The 16,267-nt window shown below is 36.4% G+C and overlaps 1 protein-coding gene across 5 annotated transcripts in view; it reads left to right on the top strand.

Moving 5' to 3' along the window:
• Positions 1 to 16,267, top strand: part of CTTNBP2 (cortactin binding protein 2) — a 1,390,380-nt gene that overhangs the window by 1,154,693 nt on the left and 219,420 nt on the right. For all 5 annotated transcript variants that reach the window (XM_044088722.1, XM_044088723.1, XM_044088724.1 and 2 more), the window contains exon 15: positions 6,943 to 7,098. In XM_044088722.1, the coding sequence (XP_043944657.1) occupies positions 6,943 to 7,098 (156 nt within the window). The remainder of the gene's footprint in view (positions 1 to 6,942; positions 7,099 to 16,267) is intronic.

Below are 16,267 nucleotides of genomic sequence, written 5' to 3'. Positions count from 1 at the left end.
ATATATGAAGACTAATGTATGCTTACTTATAAATACTTAGAGTATGCCCCTGGCTTTTCACCATGGGTCCTGTATGCACAAAGGATTTTTACAAAACTCTGCTTTATAATCATTGAATATATGATATTTTCTATTATTTAACATTTTTTTGTATCATATGTTCTGGGTGAATGCTTTGCTGTTCAGGTGAGACATGTATTTGGATACTCCATCCACTAGGTTGGGTTATACCACTGTTTTAAGGTACTTAGACATCACTATAAATATAGGCTGTTTTCTTTTACACCAAAAAATCTTTTTGTATCCATTGATAAAGGCTGAATAGCCAAAACCGGTCTGGAATATGGTTTTGGAGCAACAATAAAGTAATCTTTATTATATTGTGTTCACTATCGTTTTTGCTGGTCGTTGGTGGTTTTATTTTGTGCTGTCACTGAGACATGGTTTAAAGCCACAGAGAGCACATCAACAGTGCAAGGTTATAATGCTTTCCACACATTTAGACCAGCTACTTCACAGGCAGGGACTAAAGGTAGAGGTGTCTCTATTTAAATCATAAATAAATATACTTCAAGGCTGGTCAAACAGGACAATGCACTTGAGCTGCTCCATGTTCAGATCACCATAGGTAAAATCCAATACCACCTCCTTGCAAGCTATAGGTCTCCCTCTATGACCCAGGAAACCCATATCATATATTTAAACTTATTAGTAACCAGTACCATACTCATGGGTGACTTTAATTATCCCACTATTAACTAGGAATTGTATACTACACCAAGTGTACATGCACAGCGATTCCTGGATTTTGTAAAAACAAACTCCCTGGACAATAGAGTCAATACACCAACCAGGGGTGCAACCATACTATATCTGGTCCTCACTAATATGGGAGTCTGCTGCACACCCCCTACTGTAATGCCTTCCCTTGTAAGGTCAGACCACAAAAAGTCTTCTTTGAAGTTAAAATAAAAGCTGGACCCTTAGCTAAACCGGGAATATTCAGGAACTATTCTAAGGCTAACCTCCTGCTATTAAGTGAGAACCTGGCAAACTTTCAAGCCTCAATAAACCCTGAGAACACTGCTGCCTGTGCAGAACTGTTCACAGAAACCCTGCACAAGCATGTTAATAGGGATCTAAGACTCTCCATCGAACACACATTTCACTAAAACATAAACCACCAAACACACTTTTGCGAAAGTGCATTTATCTAAAATGCACTTTCGCCAGAAGGTAAGTAGCAAACAGTTGTTTGCATGTAGGTTTAGTTGTACATCAACATGTGGTGTAGATTATACAACTAAACAAACTGTTGCTTAGATTGCAGTACAGTGGGGATAAGGAATATTCCCTTTTCCCCACTATTGTGCGATCACACAGTGAGAATATTAAAGTAGGGGGGTGTGGGGGTTGCAGGGGGACTTGCCCTCCTGCATAAATGTGACTAGTCTTTTATTTTTTAATATTTTGTTTTTTTTTCTGCGAAAGTGCATTTTCGATAAATGAATTTTCAGTGAAACGTGTGTTCGATGGAGAGTCCTAGATCCGTTAATAGCTGCATAGTGGCAGCTCTACTCACAAGGAGGAAGTACAGAACTAACTCAGAAAACAAGCTACCCTGGTGGAATCACAAAATCAATTGTATGTATAATGTGAGGAAGAAAATCATGGCAAAAATCATGAGGTACAACACCCAGCAGGATAAAAGCAGTCCCATCAAACTAAAGAAAGAACTCAGAGGACAAAGTCTACCAAAGCCAAATTTGAGGTAAGTTTGACCTCCCATGCCAAGGACAACCACAAAGCATTCTTTAGCTATGTCCGCAACCTCAAAGGCAATACACAGATGTGTGCAGAGCTCATTGTAAATGGAGCCACATATACTGAGCCAGAAGATATAGAAAACGTCCTGGCTGATAAATTCAGCTTCAACTTTACTCCTCTCTCACACTCAACCTTCCCTCAGGAAATATCATCAAACATAACTCTCCCTACTATCACTAGGGAACAGGTCCTTAAAGATCTCTCTAAGACCAAGAGCACTGCATCAATGGGCCTAGACAATATCCCACCATGCCTTCTAAATAGCATGAAACATAACCTATCTGGGCCTCTGGAATCACTGTTTAACTGTAGCCTCCAAACAAGCTTCATGCCTCATGAATGGAGAAAGGCAACTGTCATCTCTCTGCACAAAGGTGGGTCATCTACAGACCCTGGAAACTAAAAACCAATAACCCTTGCTAGTCTTATATGTAAAGCCATGGAAAGAATTATCATGGAGATGATCAGTAGAGATATAGTAAATCTCCAGACACTGGACCCAACCCAGTTTGGTTTTGTCAAGCAAAAAATATTTTTGAACAATTTTATTAGTGCTTTCATTTGATTCAATCACCAAACTTCTTCAGAAAACCTCCTAATACAAAAGCACACTGCAACCGTATAAAACGTATTTATGAGCATTTGTATGCAATTAAGAAACATAAGCTTGAAAATGCTCTAGCTAAACATGTTGAACAATGTCCTGACCATCGTTTCAGCTTTATTGTGATTGATCAAGTGTTTAGTAACCCAAGAGGTGGCCCAGATGTGCTTAGACTGGATGAACTTGAACTTACATGGCAAATCAGACTGAATGCCTACAATCTTCCTGGCTTAAATGAAGGATGCACTATAAGCAGCATCCTAAAGCTTAAAAGTCTAACTCGTTAATTTCGATTAACTTGTTTTAAATGCATTTTTATTATTGTTTGAGTAACTTTAGCTCGATTAACTGGTAGAGTTATTTGTTTTTACAAAGTGGGTGGTTACATTGTGTTTTTTATGCTTTGTTGATTGGTTAATTAATTGTATTTAAACGTGTCTTCTGTTATTTTGTATTTGTCTGAAGAAGTTTGTGAACTATCATAAACGAAAAGCGCTTAACTATTAATGCGAGTGTCTTATTTTTTACTCTGCTCAGCTATTTGTTTACAAAAGCACACTTGTTGTTGTGTTTTTCGGCTTTTCCCGGTTAGGGGTCACCACAGCAGAACTCTGGTCCACTAATGATTGGCAGTAGATTTTTACGTGCTGGCTTGCCGGGCCTAACGCACAACCTTCAACGAAGGAACACCCATTCACGTATGTCGCCACACAGAAGACACTCTGAGAATCGAACGGGCAACGTCTAACTGTGAGGCGACAACGCTACCGCAGCACCACCATCGTATATATTAATTAAAATAACATCACATGTTTCTAACAGCTAATAGGTATTCATAAAGCACTTATTTAAAATTCATCTTAAACAAGTATACTCACAATATATGAGCTAATTAAAATAACTAAAATGGTTTAGTTATTATTCAACTAAATAATAAGCTCTTCACATTTTTTCATAAAAATAAATTTTAACTATCATATACCTTCAGCTTTAAAAAGCTATTAATTGATATAATATCGTTTAAGCCAGGGGGGTACCCGCATTTAAATAAATTTGCCACCATGTTTCTTTATTCTCCAAAATCAATTTCCAAGGCCCCCCTCTGGCATCCTTTGCAACCTGGTGTACAACCAAAAACCTAAAACTATGTGCAGGATATTTTTTCAAGATGTTTATATAATGCATTTGTGTCCTTGTGGTGAGAAATATCATATATGTGTTCATATATTATCTGGGAGAGTTTGCGTTCAGTTTTGCCCACATAAAATACTGGGCACTTCACACAGAAAGCAATATAGATGACCCCTTGGGTGTGGCAACTATATTTCCCTTTAACATGGATAGTCTTATTAGCTATTTGAACGCTCGATCCCCTGAAAACATGCTGACACTGATTACACATCCCACAAGGACTCATCTTTCCTACTTTATAACCCTGCAATTATCTCTCCAGAATATTTTTAAAATTTAGACCCCTCCTTTATACAACATTTAGGATAGTTCCCAGTTTTTGTACTAGGTCTTCATCCATTTTTTCCAGTTCTTTTGTAGTATATCTCTAACAATCATACTATTACTATGATAGGTCAAAACAAATGGGCAAAACATTATTTTATTGTTATTACTGCTGTTTCTATTAGATTATATGCTAAGAGTGTTCACTTCCATAGGAGAAATACCATCAGCCGGAATAATGCTGTTATTCCTAATTTCAAAACCAGCCTCAGGTCACTGATTATATTCCTTTAGCAATGGTACATAGTAACCCTGCTCCCATTTACCAATAACTTCATTCTGGATATGGTTAACTATTCTCCCAGGATACCCTCTATTATAAAACATACTAGATAAAAACCCACACTCTTCAAGGAAATCTATATGGTCTGAAACCATACGCGCAGCCCGGACCATCTGACTCTTCACTACTCCTCGCTTTACATGCGTAGGATGGTTACTGGAGTAATGCAACTAAGTATTTCAGTGTGTTGGTTTCCTGTATATGGTGGAGTTTAGCCCTTGTCCAGTTTCATTTTTTTCAATTATGACATCCATATATGCTACTTTATCACAACTGACAGTATGGGTAAACTTAAGAAAATTTGTTGAATGATTTATATAATCCATAAATTCCAGGATTTCAGATACAAGGCCTTTCCAAACTACAAACAGATCATCCAAAAACCTGACATACATGCTAATATGTGAAAAATAGGAACTTGGATAAAGGAACTTAGTTTCCCACCATGCCATAATGACATTTGTGAAGAGGGGGCCACAGGCTGACCCCATAGCCACCCCTTCCATTTGTCTAAAATAATGTCCCTCAAAAGGGATGTAATTATAACTCAAAACTAAATCCACCAGTTGGCAATAAGTGTTGATTTTATCCTGGTTTAGCCCCATTATCTCATGTAAATATGAGGCAAACCAATCCTTACCTTGATTATGGGGGATACTACTATATAGGTCCTTCACGTCAATTGTTATAAAGACACCCTCAGTAAATGGATTTAAGTTATTACACAAAGTCAAAAACTGCCATGAATCACGGCACAAATTGGGAATATTGCTTACTTCTGCTTTTATCTGTTTGTCCAGGTACTTAGCTATATAGCTAGTTTTAGATCTTTCAGAATTTACAATAGATCTTAACGGTGAATTAATTAAATTTTTATGAATTTTAGGTACCCCAAAGATCGCCGGGATCCTAGGCCATTCTGTGGTCATATAATTATATTCCTGGACAGTTATCTGATCTTGAGTAAGCATCTCAAGTAATTCCCAATCAATTCTTTTATATCCTAGGTGTACTTCATTAGTAGAAACCTCCTTATAGGTCCCACTATATAACATTTGGAACATATTTTGCACATATTCATCATGCTGTACTATCACAATACCAATGTATAAACTTAAGATTCCAAACATAGACTGTACACAAAGAGATCGGCAGCTGAATGAACTGCAGTGAGCCTTTGGATCCCCAATATCAAATCCCCCAATATCAATCAACAACATACTGATTTCTTCATGTTTAATGTTTAACACTGCACCATAATTTAGCATTTTGCTAAAATTTTCATAAACAGACACAAATTTTATTAACTCTGTGGCTGTTGTGCTATTTTGCTGCACTGTTACTTTTTAGTTTTTTTCTTGTGCAGTGATGTATCAAACATAATAAATTAAAATGGATTGATTGTGTATACAGTTGTCCAAAGAAGTCTGAATTGTAGCCCCAAGACAATGCATTTAAACCCTGCTTGTCCATTAACATTAACAGTGAAATGGATGTATCCAGCTGATGAGAGCAGAGGTCAACTGTGCCCAGAAGTTACTGGATAATCTTGTTTTAATGAAAAACATGTGTGGTTAGACTCATGAAGTCCTCCTGAACCAAATACTGCTTGCTATTTGCAGCACTTTAAACTGCCACAGGAGAATAGGGTCTATATTAGAAGATTGAAACACCAAAGAGTGAACGCTCCTTAATCGAAAGCTAATACCCAAAACCACACAATATCAAACGTATGGAACAGCGATTTTTCCCAGGGAAAAAAATCTCTGCTCCAAAAAGAAAATATCCAAAGACAAAATAAAGTGGGGGGCTTCATCCTCCACACCCCCCTACTTAAATATACCAACTCTGAGATTGCACCACAGTGGAGGAAATGGCAAAGTCCTGACAACGATTTTTTTTCCTTGGGAAAAAATCCCTGTTACATACCTTTGATATTGTGTGCTTTCGAGTATTAGCATTCAATTGAAGAGCATTCGCTGTTTTGGGGTTTCGATCTGATATAGACTAATTACCTATACCAGGAATCTTGTGTTGTTAACCTGCTTGCCATACTTTTAATGCAAGAAAATCTCTCTTTTTTTGCCTAAGCTTAATGTTTGGAGCCAGGACAGTGACATCGGACATAATGTCCACTTATAAAGACAGTGACCAAGGTCTGACTGCTGGCTTGGGTGTCACAGAGATGATTGGGAGTGCGTGAGTGAGTGCGTGAGTGTGTGCATGCATGAGTGTGTGCATGAGTGCGTGAGTGCGTGAGTGCGTGAGTGCGTGAGTGAGAGAGTGCATGAGTGAGTGAGTGAGTGAGTGAGTGAGTGAGTGAGTGAGTGAGTGAGTGAGTGAGTGAGTGCCTTTTCTGGGAGGAGAGTAAATGCAGAGGATATTACAGGCAGGAAATTTTCTTCCATTCACATACATCCCGGGCTTAGGGAAATGTGTGAGCATGAGAACTGAAACCCTTGGATAAGTACACTTGATGGTGGTGGCCAGGGGGAACTGGGTGGGGCATTTTAAAATTTTCCTTTCCCCATATGTACTTTGTTGATGCTGTCTGTCACTACTCATGTTGATTGGCAGGCAGTTTAGATGGAGAGAGTACCCAGAAATGCATGTATAAGTAAGACTGCTGCTTGAAATTAAATATATCTAGTTACAGCTGTAAAATTAGTTATGTCTTACACTCACCAAAAAACACATTGTTCATTTTTTGTAGGATTCCTTACATCAGTAAAACAACTTACTGGGAACAGGAGAGTAATTGTCATATTGCAGAATCTGGAAAAAGCATCTTGCCTGTCTGAGTTTTTGGGAGACTTTTTGGCACCTCTAGAGAACCGTGGAGTTGGAAATTCCTTTACACTGCACCATGGTAAGAACATCTATCCATGTATTACATCGTATGTTACTTTATCTCTTACTGTGATATACTCACCCGGACTGGTTCTGTAAATTGTCCATTGAGGTGAAATCATTGCAGATTACTGACACAAGGACTAAACATTTGTAGCCACTTGTAAAATGTTTTATCACCTTCTAACACACTTATAGTAGTATAATGTGTACAACATTTCATACAGATTTTCAGTAATGTTTTGCAATGCAGCGTCTATACATAGAGAATTATGAAAGGGTGTCCAGTCATAGCCAGTTTATTTTGTATTGAATAAATGAATGTCAAGAAATTCACTTCCAGAAAGGAGTGAAGAGAGGCTTGATATGTGAATCTTCACATTTGTTTTGAGAACACATAATATATTGGTTATAATTTTCAAAATCTGACAGTCATTCTTTGCAGTATGTGGAGTTCTAGCTGTTCAGATGTATTTATTACCAGTGACAGGGGGAAAACCAGGGAGTGTTTTACAGTTTGAGAGTTGTAATACGCTTAGCACTGCCACTCCCAGAAGGGAAGTATATCGCTGATCAACCAATAACTTTAAAAGCTGTAAGAGACTTAACCATGCCATAGTTTTATTTATTTACTTATTTTTTTATACTGTGGCGGTACAAGGTGAATTATAGATTTCAAGGTTGTCAGACATTTCCAACACTGTTGTATAGTGTCTGCCATGCATGCCAGACTAGATCATAACAAGCCTGAAAGTGGTAACAAAGAGGGTTATGACTGGATCTCCAATCATAACCATGTTATTATGTGTTCTTCACAATGGGATATGATCGGCGAGACCCGGTAAAAACTCTTTGTAGTACGTGGAGTTTTACCTACTCCGTGTACTACCTGTTACAAAAAAAAAAAAAAAACAAAAGTGTTTTACTGGCTTTGGAAGTGAGACAGTAAGGAAAAAAATCAGTGACAGTGTTTAAGTGCTATCCTAATTTAAATGAGGTACTTATCAATCGATATCTATAAACTTCAGTGACATTTTTTAAGTACTATCCTAATTTAAATAAGCTACTTACCAATCGATATCTATAAACTTCAGTGACAGTGTTTAAGTGCTATCCTAATTTAAATGAGGTACTTATCAATCGATATCTATAAACTTCAGTGACATTTTTTAAGTACTATCCTAATTTAAATGAGCTACTTACCAATCAATATCTATAAACTTCAGTGACAGTTTTTAAGTACTATCCTAATTTAAATGAGCTACTTACCAACTGATATCTATAAACTTCAGTGACAGATTTTAAGTGCTATCCTAATTTAAATGAGCTACTTACCAACTGATATCTATAAACTTCAGTGACAGTTTTTAAGTGCTATCCTAATTTAAATGAGCTACTTACCAATCGATATCTATAAACTTTAGTGACAGTTTTTAAGTACTATCCTAATTTAAATGAGCTACTTACCAATCGATATCTATAAACTTCAGTGACAGTTTTTAAGTACTATCCTACTTTAAATGAGCTACTTACCAATCGATATCTATAAACTTCAGTGACAGTTTTTAAGTACTAGCCTAATTTAAATGAGCTACTTACCAATTGATGTCTATAAACTTCAGTGACAGTTTTTAAGTACTAGCCTAATTTAAATGAGCTACTTACCAATCGATATCTATAAACTTTAGTGACATTTTGTAAGTACTATCCTACTTTAAATGAGCTACTTACCAATTGATATCTATAAACTTCAGTGACAGTTTTTAAGTACTATCCTAATTTAAATGAGCTACTTACCAATCGATATCTATAAACTTCAGTGACAGTTTTTAAGTACTAGCCTAATTTAAATGAGCTACTTACCAATCGATATCTATAAACTTCAGTGACAGTTTTTAAGTACTATCCTAATTTAAATGAGCTACTTACCAATTGATATCTATAAACTTCAGTGACAGTTTTTAAGTACTATCCTAATTTAAATGAGCTACTTACCAATTGATATCTATAAACTTCAGTGGCAGTTTTTAAGTGCTATCCTAATTTAAATGAGCTACTTACCAATCGATATCTATAAACTTCAGTGACAGTTTTTAAGTACTATCCTAATTTAAATGAGCTACTTACCAATTGATATCTATAAACTTCAGTGACAGTTTTTAAGTACTATCCTAATTTAAATGAGCTACTTATCAGTCGATATCTATAAACTTCAGTGACATTTTTTAAGTACTATCCTAATTTAAATGAGCTACTTACCAATCGATATCTATAAACTTCAGTGACAGTTTTTAAGTACTATCCTAATTTAAATGAGCTACTTACCAATTGATATCTATAAACTTCAGTGGCAGTTTTTAAGTACTATCCTAATTTAAATGAGCTACTTACCAATCGATATCTATAAACTTCAGTGACAGTTTTTAAGTACTAGCCTAATTTAAATGAGCTACTTACCAATTGATATCTATAAACTTCAGTGACAGTTTTTAAGTGCTATCCTAATTTAAATGAGCTACTTATCAGTCGATATCTATAAACTTCAGTGACAGTTTTTAAGTACTAGCCTAATTTAAATGAGCTACTTACCAATTGATATCTATAAACTTCAGTGACAGTTTTTAAGTACTATCCTAATTTAAATGAGCTACTTACCAATCGATATCTATAAACTTCAGTGACAGTTTTTAAGTACTATCCTAATTTAAATGAGCTACTTACCAATCGATATCTATAAACTTCAGTGACAGTTTTTAACTACTATCCTAATTTAAATGAGCAACTTACCAATCGATATCTATAAACTTCAGTGACAGTTTTTAAGTACTATCCTAATTTAAATGAGCTATTTACCAATCGATATCTATAAACTTCAGTGACAGTTTTTAAGTACTATCCTAATTTAAATGAGCTACTTACCAATCGATATCTATAAACTTCAGTGACAGTTTTTAAGTACTATCCTAATTTAAATGAGCTACTTACCAATCGATATCTATAAACTTCAGTGACAGTTTTTAAGTACTAGCCTAATTTAAATGAGCTACTTACCAATCGATATCTATAAACTTCAGTGACAGTTTTTAAGTGCTATCCTAATTTAAATGAGCTACTTACCAATCGATATCTATAAACTTTAGTGACAGTTTTTAAGTACTAGCCTAATTTAAATGAGCTACTTACCAATCGATATCTATAAACTTCAGTGACAGTTTTTAAGTGCTATCCTAATTTAAATGAGCTACTTACCAATCGATATCTATAAACTTCAGTGACAGTTTTTAAGTACTATCCTAATTTAAATGAGCTATTTACCAATCGATATCTATAAACTTCAGTGGCAGTTTTTAAGTACTATCCTAATTTAAATGAGCTACTTACCAATTGATATCTATAAACTTCAGTGACAGTTTTTAAGTACTATCCTAATTTAAATGAGCTACTTACCAATTGATATCTATAAACTTCAGTGGCAGTTTTTAAGTACTATCCTAATTTAAATGAGCTACTTATCAGTCGATATCTATAAACTTCAGTGACAGTTTTTAAGTACTATCCTAATTTAAATGAACTACTTACCAATCGATATCTATAAACTTCAGTGACAGTTTTTAAGTACTATCCTAATTTAAATGAGCTACTTACCAATCGATATCTATAAACTTCAGTGACAGTTTTTAAGTACTATCCTAATTTAAATGAGCTACTTACCAATTGATATCTATAAACTTCAGTGACAGTTTTTAAGTACTATCCTACTTTAAATGAGCTACTTACCAATTGATATCTATAAACTTCAGTGACAGTTTTTAAGTACTAGCCTAATTTAAATGAGCTACTTACCAATCGATATCTATAAACTTCAGTGACAGTTTTTAAGTACTATCCTAATTTAAATGAGCTACTTACCAATCGATGTCTATAAACTTCAGTGACAGTTTTTAAGTACTATCCTAATTTAAATGAGCTACTTACCAATCGAAATCTATAAACTTCAGTGACAGTTTTTAAGTACTAGCCTAATTTAAATGAGCTACTTACCAATCGATATCTATAAACTTCAGTGACAGTTTTTAAGTGCTATCCTAATTTAAATGAGCTACTTACCAATCGATATCTATAAACTTCAGTGACAGTTTTTAAGTACTATCCTAATTTAAATGAGCTACTTACCAATCGATATCTATAAACTTCAGTGACATTTTTTAAGTACTATCCTAATTTAAATGAGCTACTTACCAATTGATGTCTATAAACTTCAGTGACAGTTTTTAAGTACTATCCTAATTTAAATGAGCTACTTACCAATTGATGTCTATAAACTTCAGTGACAGTTTTTAAGTACTAGCCTAATTTAAATGAGCTACTTACCAATCGATATCTATAAACTTCAGTGACAGTTTTTAAGTACTATCCTAATTTAAATGAGCTACTTACCAATTGATATCTATAAACTTCAGTGACAGTTTTTAAGTACTATCCTAATTTAAATGAGCTACTTACCAATCGATATCTATAAACTTCAGTGACAGTTTTTAAGTACTATCCTAATTTAAATGAGCTACTTACCAATTGATATCTATAAACTTCAGTGACAGTTTTTAAGTACTATCCTAATTTAAATGAGCTACTTACCAATCGATATCTATAAACTTCAGTGACAGTTTTTAAGTACTATCCTAATTTAAATGAGCTACTTACCAATTGATATCTATAAACTTCAGTGACAGTTTTTAAGTACTATCCTAATTTAAATGAGCTACTTACCAATCGATATCTATAAACTTCAGTGACAGTTTTTAAGTACTACCCTAATTTAAATGAGCTACTTACCAATCGATATCTATAAACTTCAGTGGCAGTTTTTAAGTACTATCCTAATTTAAATGAGCTACTTACCAATTGATATCTAAACTTCAGTGACAGTTTTTAAGTACTATCCTAATTTAAATGAGCTACTTACCAATCGATATCTATAAACTTCAGTGACAGTTTTTAAGTACTAGCCTAATTTAAATGAGGTACTTACCAATCGATATCTATAAACTTCAGTGACAGTTTTTAAGTACTAGCCTAATTTAAATGAGCTACTTACCAATCGATATCTATAAACTTCAGTGACAGTTTTTAAGTACTATCCTACTTTAAATGAGCTACTTACCAATTGATAGCTATAAACTTACACAAATGTACAAGGAAAGATATTCAGGGACAGTCGAAGAGTGAAGGAACATCCTTTCCCTGATACCAGACCATAGCAGCACTTAGCGAGTATGTAACATTTGTTGCACACCTTTGAAAATGCTATTATGTTTGGGTCTTGTGCTAAAGGTGCGCATACCCATGATATTATTTAACCATTTTTTAGCATAATCATGGTGCTTCATGCACTACAATATTGTTATGCACTTTTCTAATAGCAGAAAATTACAATCCATTTGACTTAGGCTGGTGAATTATACAGGAATGTAGAATCTGCTATAATTTTTTCTACAGATTAGATAAACTGTAGTCCCTTGTTAAATGTTAACATGTTTTGTTATATTTTTTTTACCAGCGTAGAGACTCAGGCTGAAGAGTTGATAGAGGGGTTTTGCTCTGTGGGACTTTACATTTCTGAGTAAACACTCAGGGATCTTGTCAGGACTCATGGAAATAATGTTTTTAATTCTGGAAAGTAACAGAAAGAGTTGCTCCAAATTGATCTCATGAGCAGGAACTTGAGGGGAAATGGGGGGAAGAGAGGGGGAGTGATGGCTGGAGTGAAGCTGGAAGAGAATTTGTCCATGAGAATATCGGCGACATTCTTACAGTCAGAGAAGGATGTACTATTAGAGATAAATTCAGTATGGAATTGTTGGTTACTCCTAAGCTTCCTGTAATAGCTTTGTGGTCATCTTTTGATTTAGTTGCAACTGCAAGTTCATATTTGACCTTATATTTCTAATGGTAAGTTTGAGAGGTTTGCCAGTTTTAAATCCCTTTTATAATGATGGAACTGGACATCTTTTAGCAATGGCCTGGAAGTTTTTGTTGTTAAACAATTTCTTGACATGATATGCAGTTCAATCATATAGGTTTAGTTCTACGTTTTCACTATGTCTATGTTGGAATCTAGTAGGGATTCCTCAATGCATCTACCCAAGAGGGAGTAACATTCACAAGACAGGGCAGCAGCCTCAATTACAAGGTTTTTTAGAGATCTGTAATGTTTGTGATCATCAATTAAGATCAATAAATTGTAAACAGCTGTTTTTGGAGTCATCTCTGAATGTAGAGGATTTATTAGGGAGCTACAGAGTAGGTTTTCATAGACGAGATCACAGACAGGTGGTTAGAATTGACCAGGGAAAGGGTAAAAACAGGTCTGTGGGATTTGGAGAAATGTTTGTGGGGGCATGATGAAGAAGAGTAACATCGCTGCATGGTAGGGAGACAGTTTGCTGAAGTGAAATACTCCAGACCCTGGAGAGTGTTAACATTTGTGCAGTTACTGCGGAAGGCACCCCAGCAGTACAAGTTTATAATGCTCTCCACACATTTAGACCAGCTACAAGAGGTGGATATGTATCAATCTACATCTAAACATTAGTCAAAAAATATGACATGCTTGAGTTACTCCATGTCAAACTAACCTTACGTAAAGTCCAATACCATATCCTTGCTTAGCTATAGGTCCCCGTCCGTGACCCAGGATAGACATACCACATACTTGAATGTACTGGAGTCTCTCGCAGTTCAGCTCAATACCAAATTCATGGGTGATTTCAACTATCCCACCATAAACTGGGATACATAAACAACCACTAATCTGCCAGCTCAAGGATTCATGAATTTTTTCAGTACAAACAGCCTGGAACAGCTAGACTGCACACCTATTAGGGGTGCAAGTATCCTGGATCTGGTACTCACAAATATGGGGGAAAATTGCACCCCCACCTTGTGTAACATCCTCATTGGTCAGATCAGATCACAAAGTGGTCAACTTTGAAATAAATTTAAAGCCTGAACGCTCAGCAAACCACAGAACTTTTAAGAACTTTTCCAAGGCTATCTACCCCTTGTTAAGTGAAGGCACAGCTAAATTCCAAGCCCCCCCCTCAAACTCAGAGAACACAGTAGGCTTTGGAGAAGTGTTTACAGAACTCCATACAACATGTAAATAACTGCATTGAAACAGCAGTACTAAACTTAGGACATATTCCAAAAAAAAGCCCCCTTGGTGGACCCACAGGATAAATAGGTTGCTCAGCAAAAGAAAGAAAATCATGTAAAAAAGTAGGAAGGGCGTGCCCAAAACACAACAAAAACAGGGAATGGAGGACTGTAACAGTCTTTCCGCTACAATCAAACAGACTCGGGGAACTTCAGACCAATAAGTTTGACTAGTCTTTTATGCAAGGACATGGAAAGAGTTATTGTGAACCTGATAAATGAAGACATAGGAAATCTTCAAACTCTGGACTCATCTAGTTTGGTTACATGAAGGGCAGGTCATGCCTACTAAATTGGTGGACTTCTTCGAGAAGGTCACTAAAGCCGTGAAAGAGGGCAAAATGTTACATACTGCCTACCTTGACCTGGCAAAGGTATTTGGCACAGTATCTCACTTGGGTATTGTAGACAAACTCACAAATTTAGGTGTAAATCCCCACGTCATCCGATGGATAGTCAAATGACTCAAAGATAGGACACATGAAGTCAGGGTGGGGGATTTGACCTCTACAAGAGGCTGTTTACTAATGGTGTCCCACAGGGCTCGGTACTGGGACCTCTCTTGTTTGGAATATACTTCTCTGAAGTCAAAATAAATATAAAGGGCCTTCGGCTGCCCAAATTTGCTGGTGACTGCAAACTAGTTGTAATCACTGAATCCCCCAAAGATGTAGATATCCTCCAGGAAGGTCTGATACAGGCAATAAATGGTGCCAGAACCATGACCTAAAACTCAATACAAAAATTGCATAATTATTCCCTTTGGGAAGAAGACCACCCCTTCAAATTACAGCAGTGATAATGCTCCCCTAAGAGTAGACCCAGTAGTAAGGGACTTGACAACTCAGGTTGACAGTTAACATAAACTTTGATGACCATGTGTCTATGGTAGTGAGAAAATCCTTCTACCTGGTGCAACTAGAAGTAAGGGTATAGCATCCAGATCAAAGGATATCATAGTCCCACTGTACTCAGGCCTCATTAGACCAATAATCGAGTACATTGTACCCTTCAGCATGCACCTGACCAGGCATCAACAGCTAGAGTGGCCACAGATGTTCCTCACTAAAAGAATAAAGGGTGTAAATAATATGTCTTATGTAGACTGCCTCAAAGTCCTGTCCCTGTACTCAGTCACCTACAGACTACTGAGGGCCGATCTATGCCTAACCTGTCCCACTGTACTCATCCCTCATTAGACCCATTATAGAATACAGCATCCCATTTGGTATGTACCTCTCAAGACATTTGCAACAACTGGAAAGGCCACAGAAATGCCTCACTAAAAGAATCACAGGCCAAAAGCAGATGCCCTATGTTGAGCGCCTTAAAAAACTCCAACTATACTCTGTTGCATGTCATCTCCTCAGAGGCGATCTCTGCTTAACATACAAGGCCATGTCAACCCAGAGCTGTTGGACAAGCTACACTTAAAGAAATCCCAATCCGTCAGAGCCACATGCTCCAGGGATCTAAACCTTGTCATCACAATAAACAAAACATGTTGGAGGGATAGGTTCCTGACCCAAAGACTCCCCAGACTCTGGAATAGACATGTCAAGAAGAGCGCCTCTTTGGCCCTCTTCAAAAGGAACCTTGACGATTGGATGGGAGAAAGGAAATTCACCCCGGGGATCACGTCAGTCGCCCTGCTAGACAGGGGTCCAGAAAAGTAAATAGTGTGGGAAGAAATAGCCAGGAAATTGTTATGGCTAGGCTTGTATAGGCCCTAGGGCCGATAGCCTGGTACCAACCTATGAACCTACAAGGCATTGTCCAATCTAGACCTCATAGATCTGCAACACATTTGCAAAACAAGCAGCAGATCGAAACCTCATCTGTGACATAAACAAATACATTGGAGGGGGAAGTATGTGTCTCAGAGATTACCCCTGGAACAGGCTTCCCAGTCATGTGAAACAGAGCTCTTCCTTAAGCATATTCAAATGTAGTTTGGACCAGTGGATGGTCCT

The sequence above is a fragment of the Protopterus annectens genome, chromosome 11.part0 (assembly GCF_019279795.1).
Source record: "Protopterus annectens isolate FY-2018-M chromosome 11.part0, PAN1.0, whole genome shotgun sequence".
NCBI lineage: Eukaryota > Metazoa > Chordata > Ceratodontiformes > Protopteridae > Protopterus > Protopterus annectens.
This window is presented reverse-complemented; position numbering and strand designations above follow the sequence as displayed.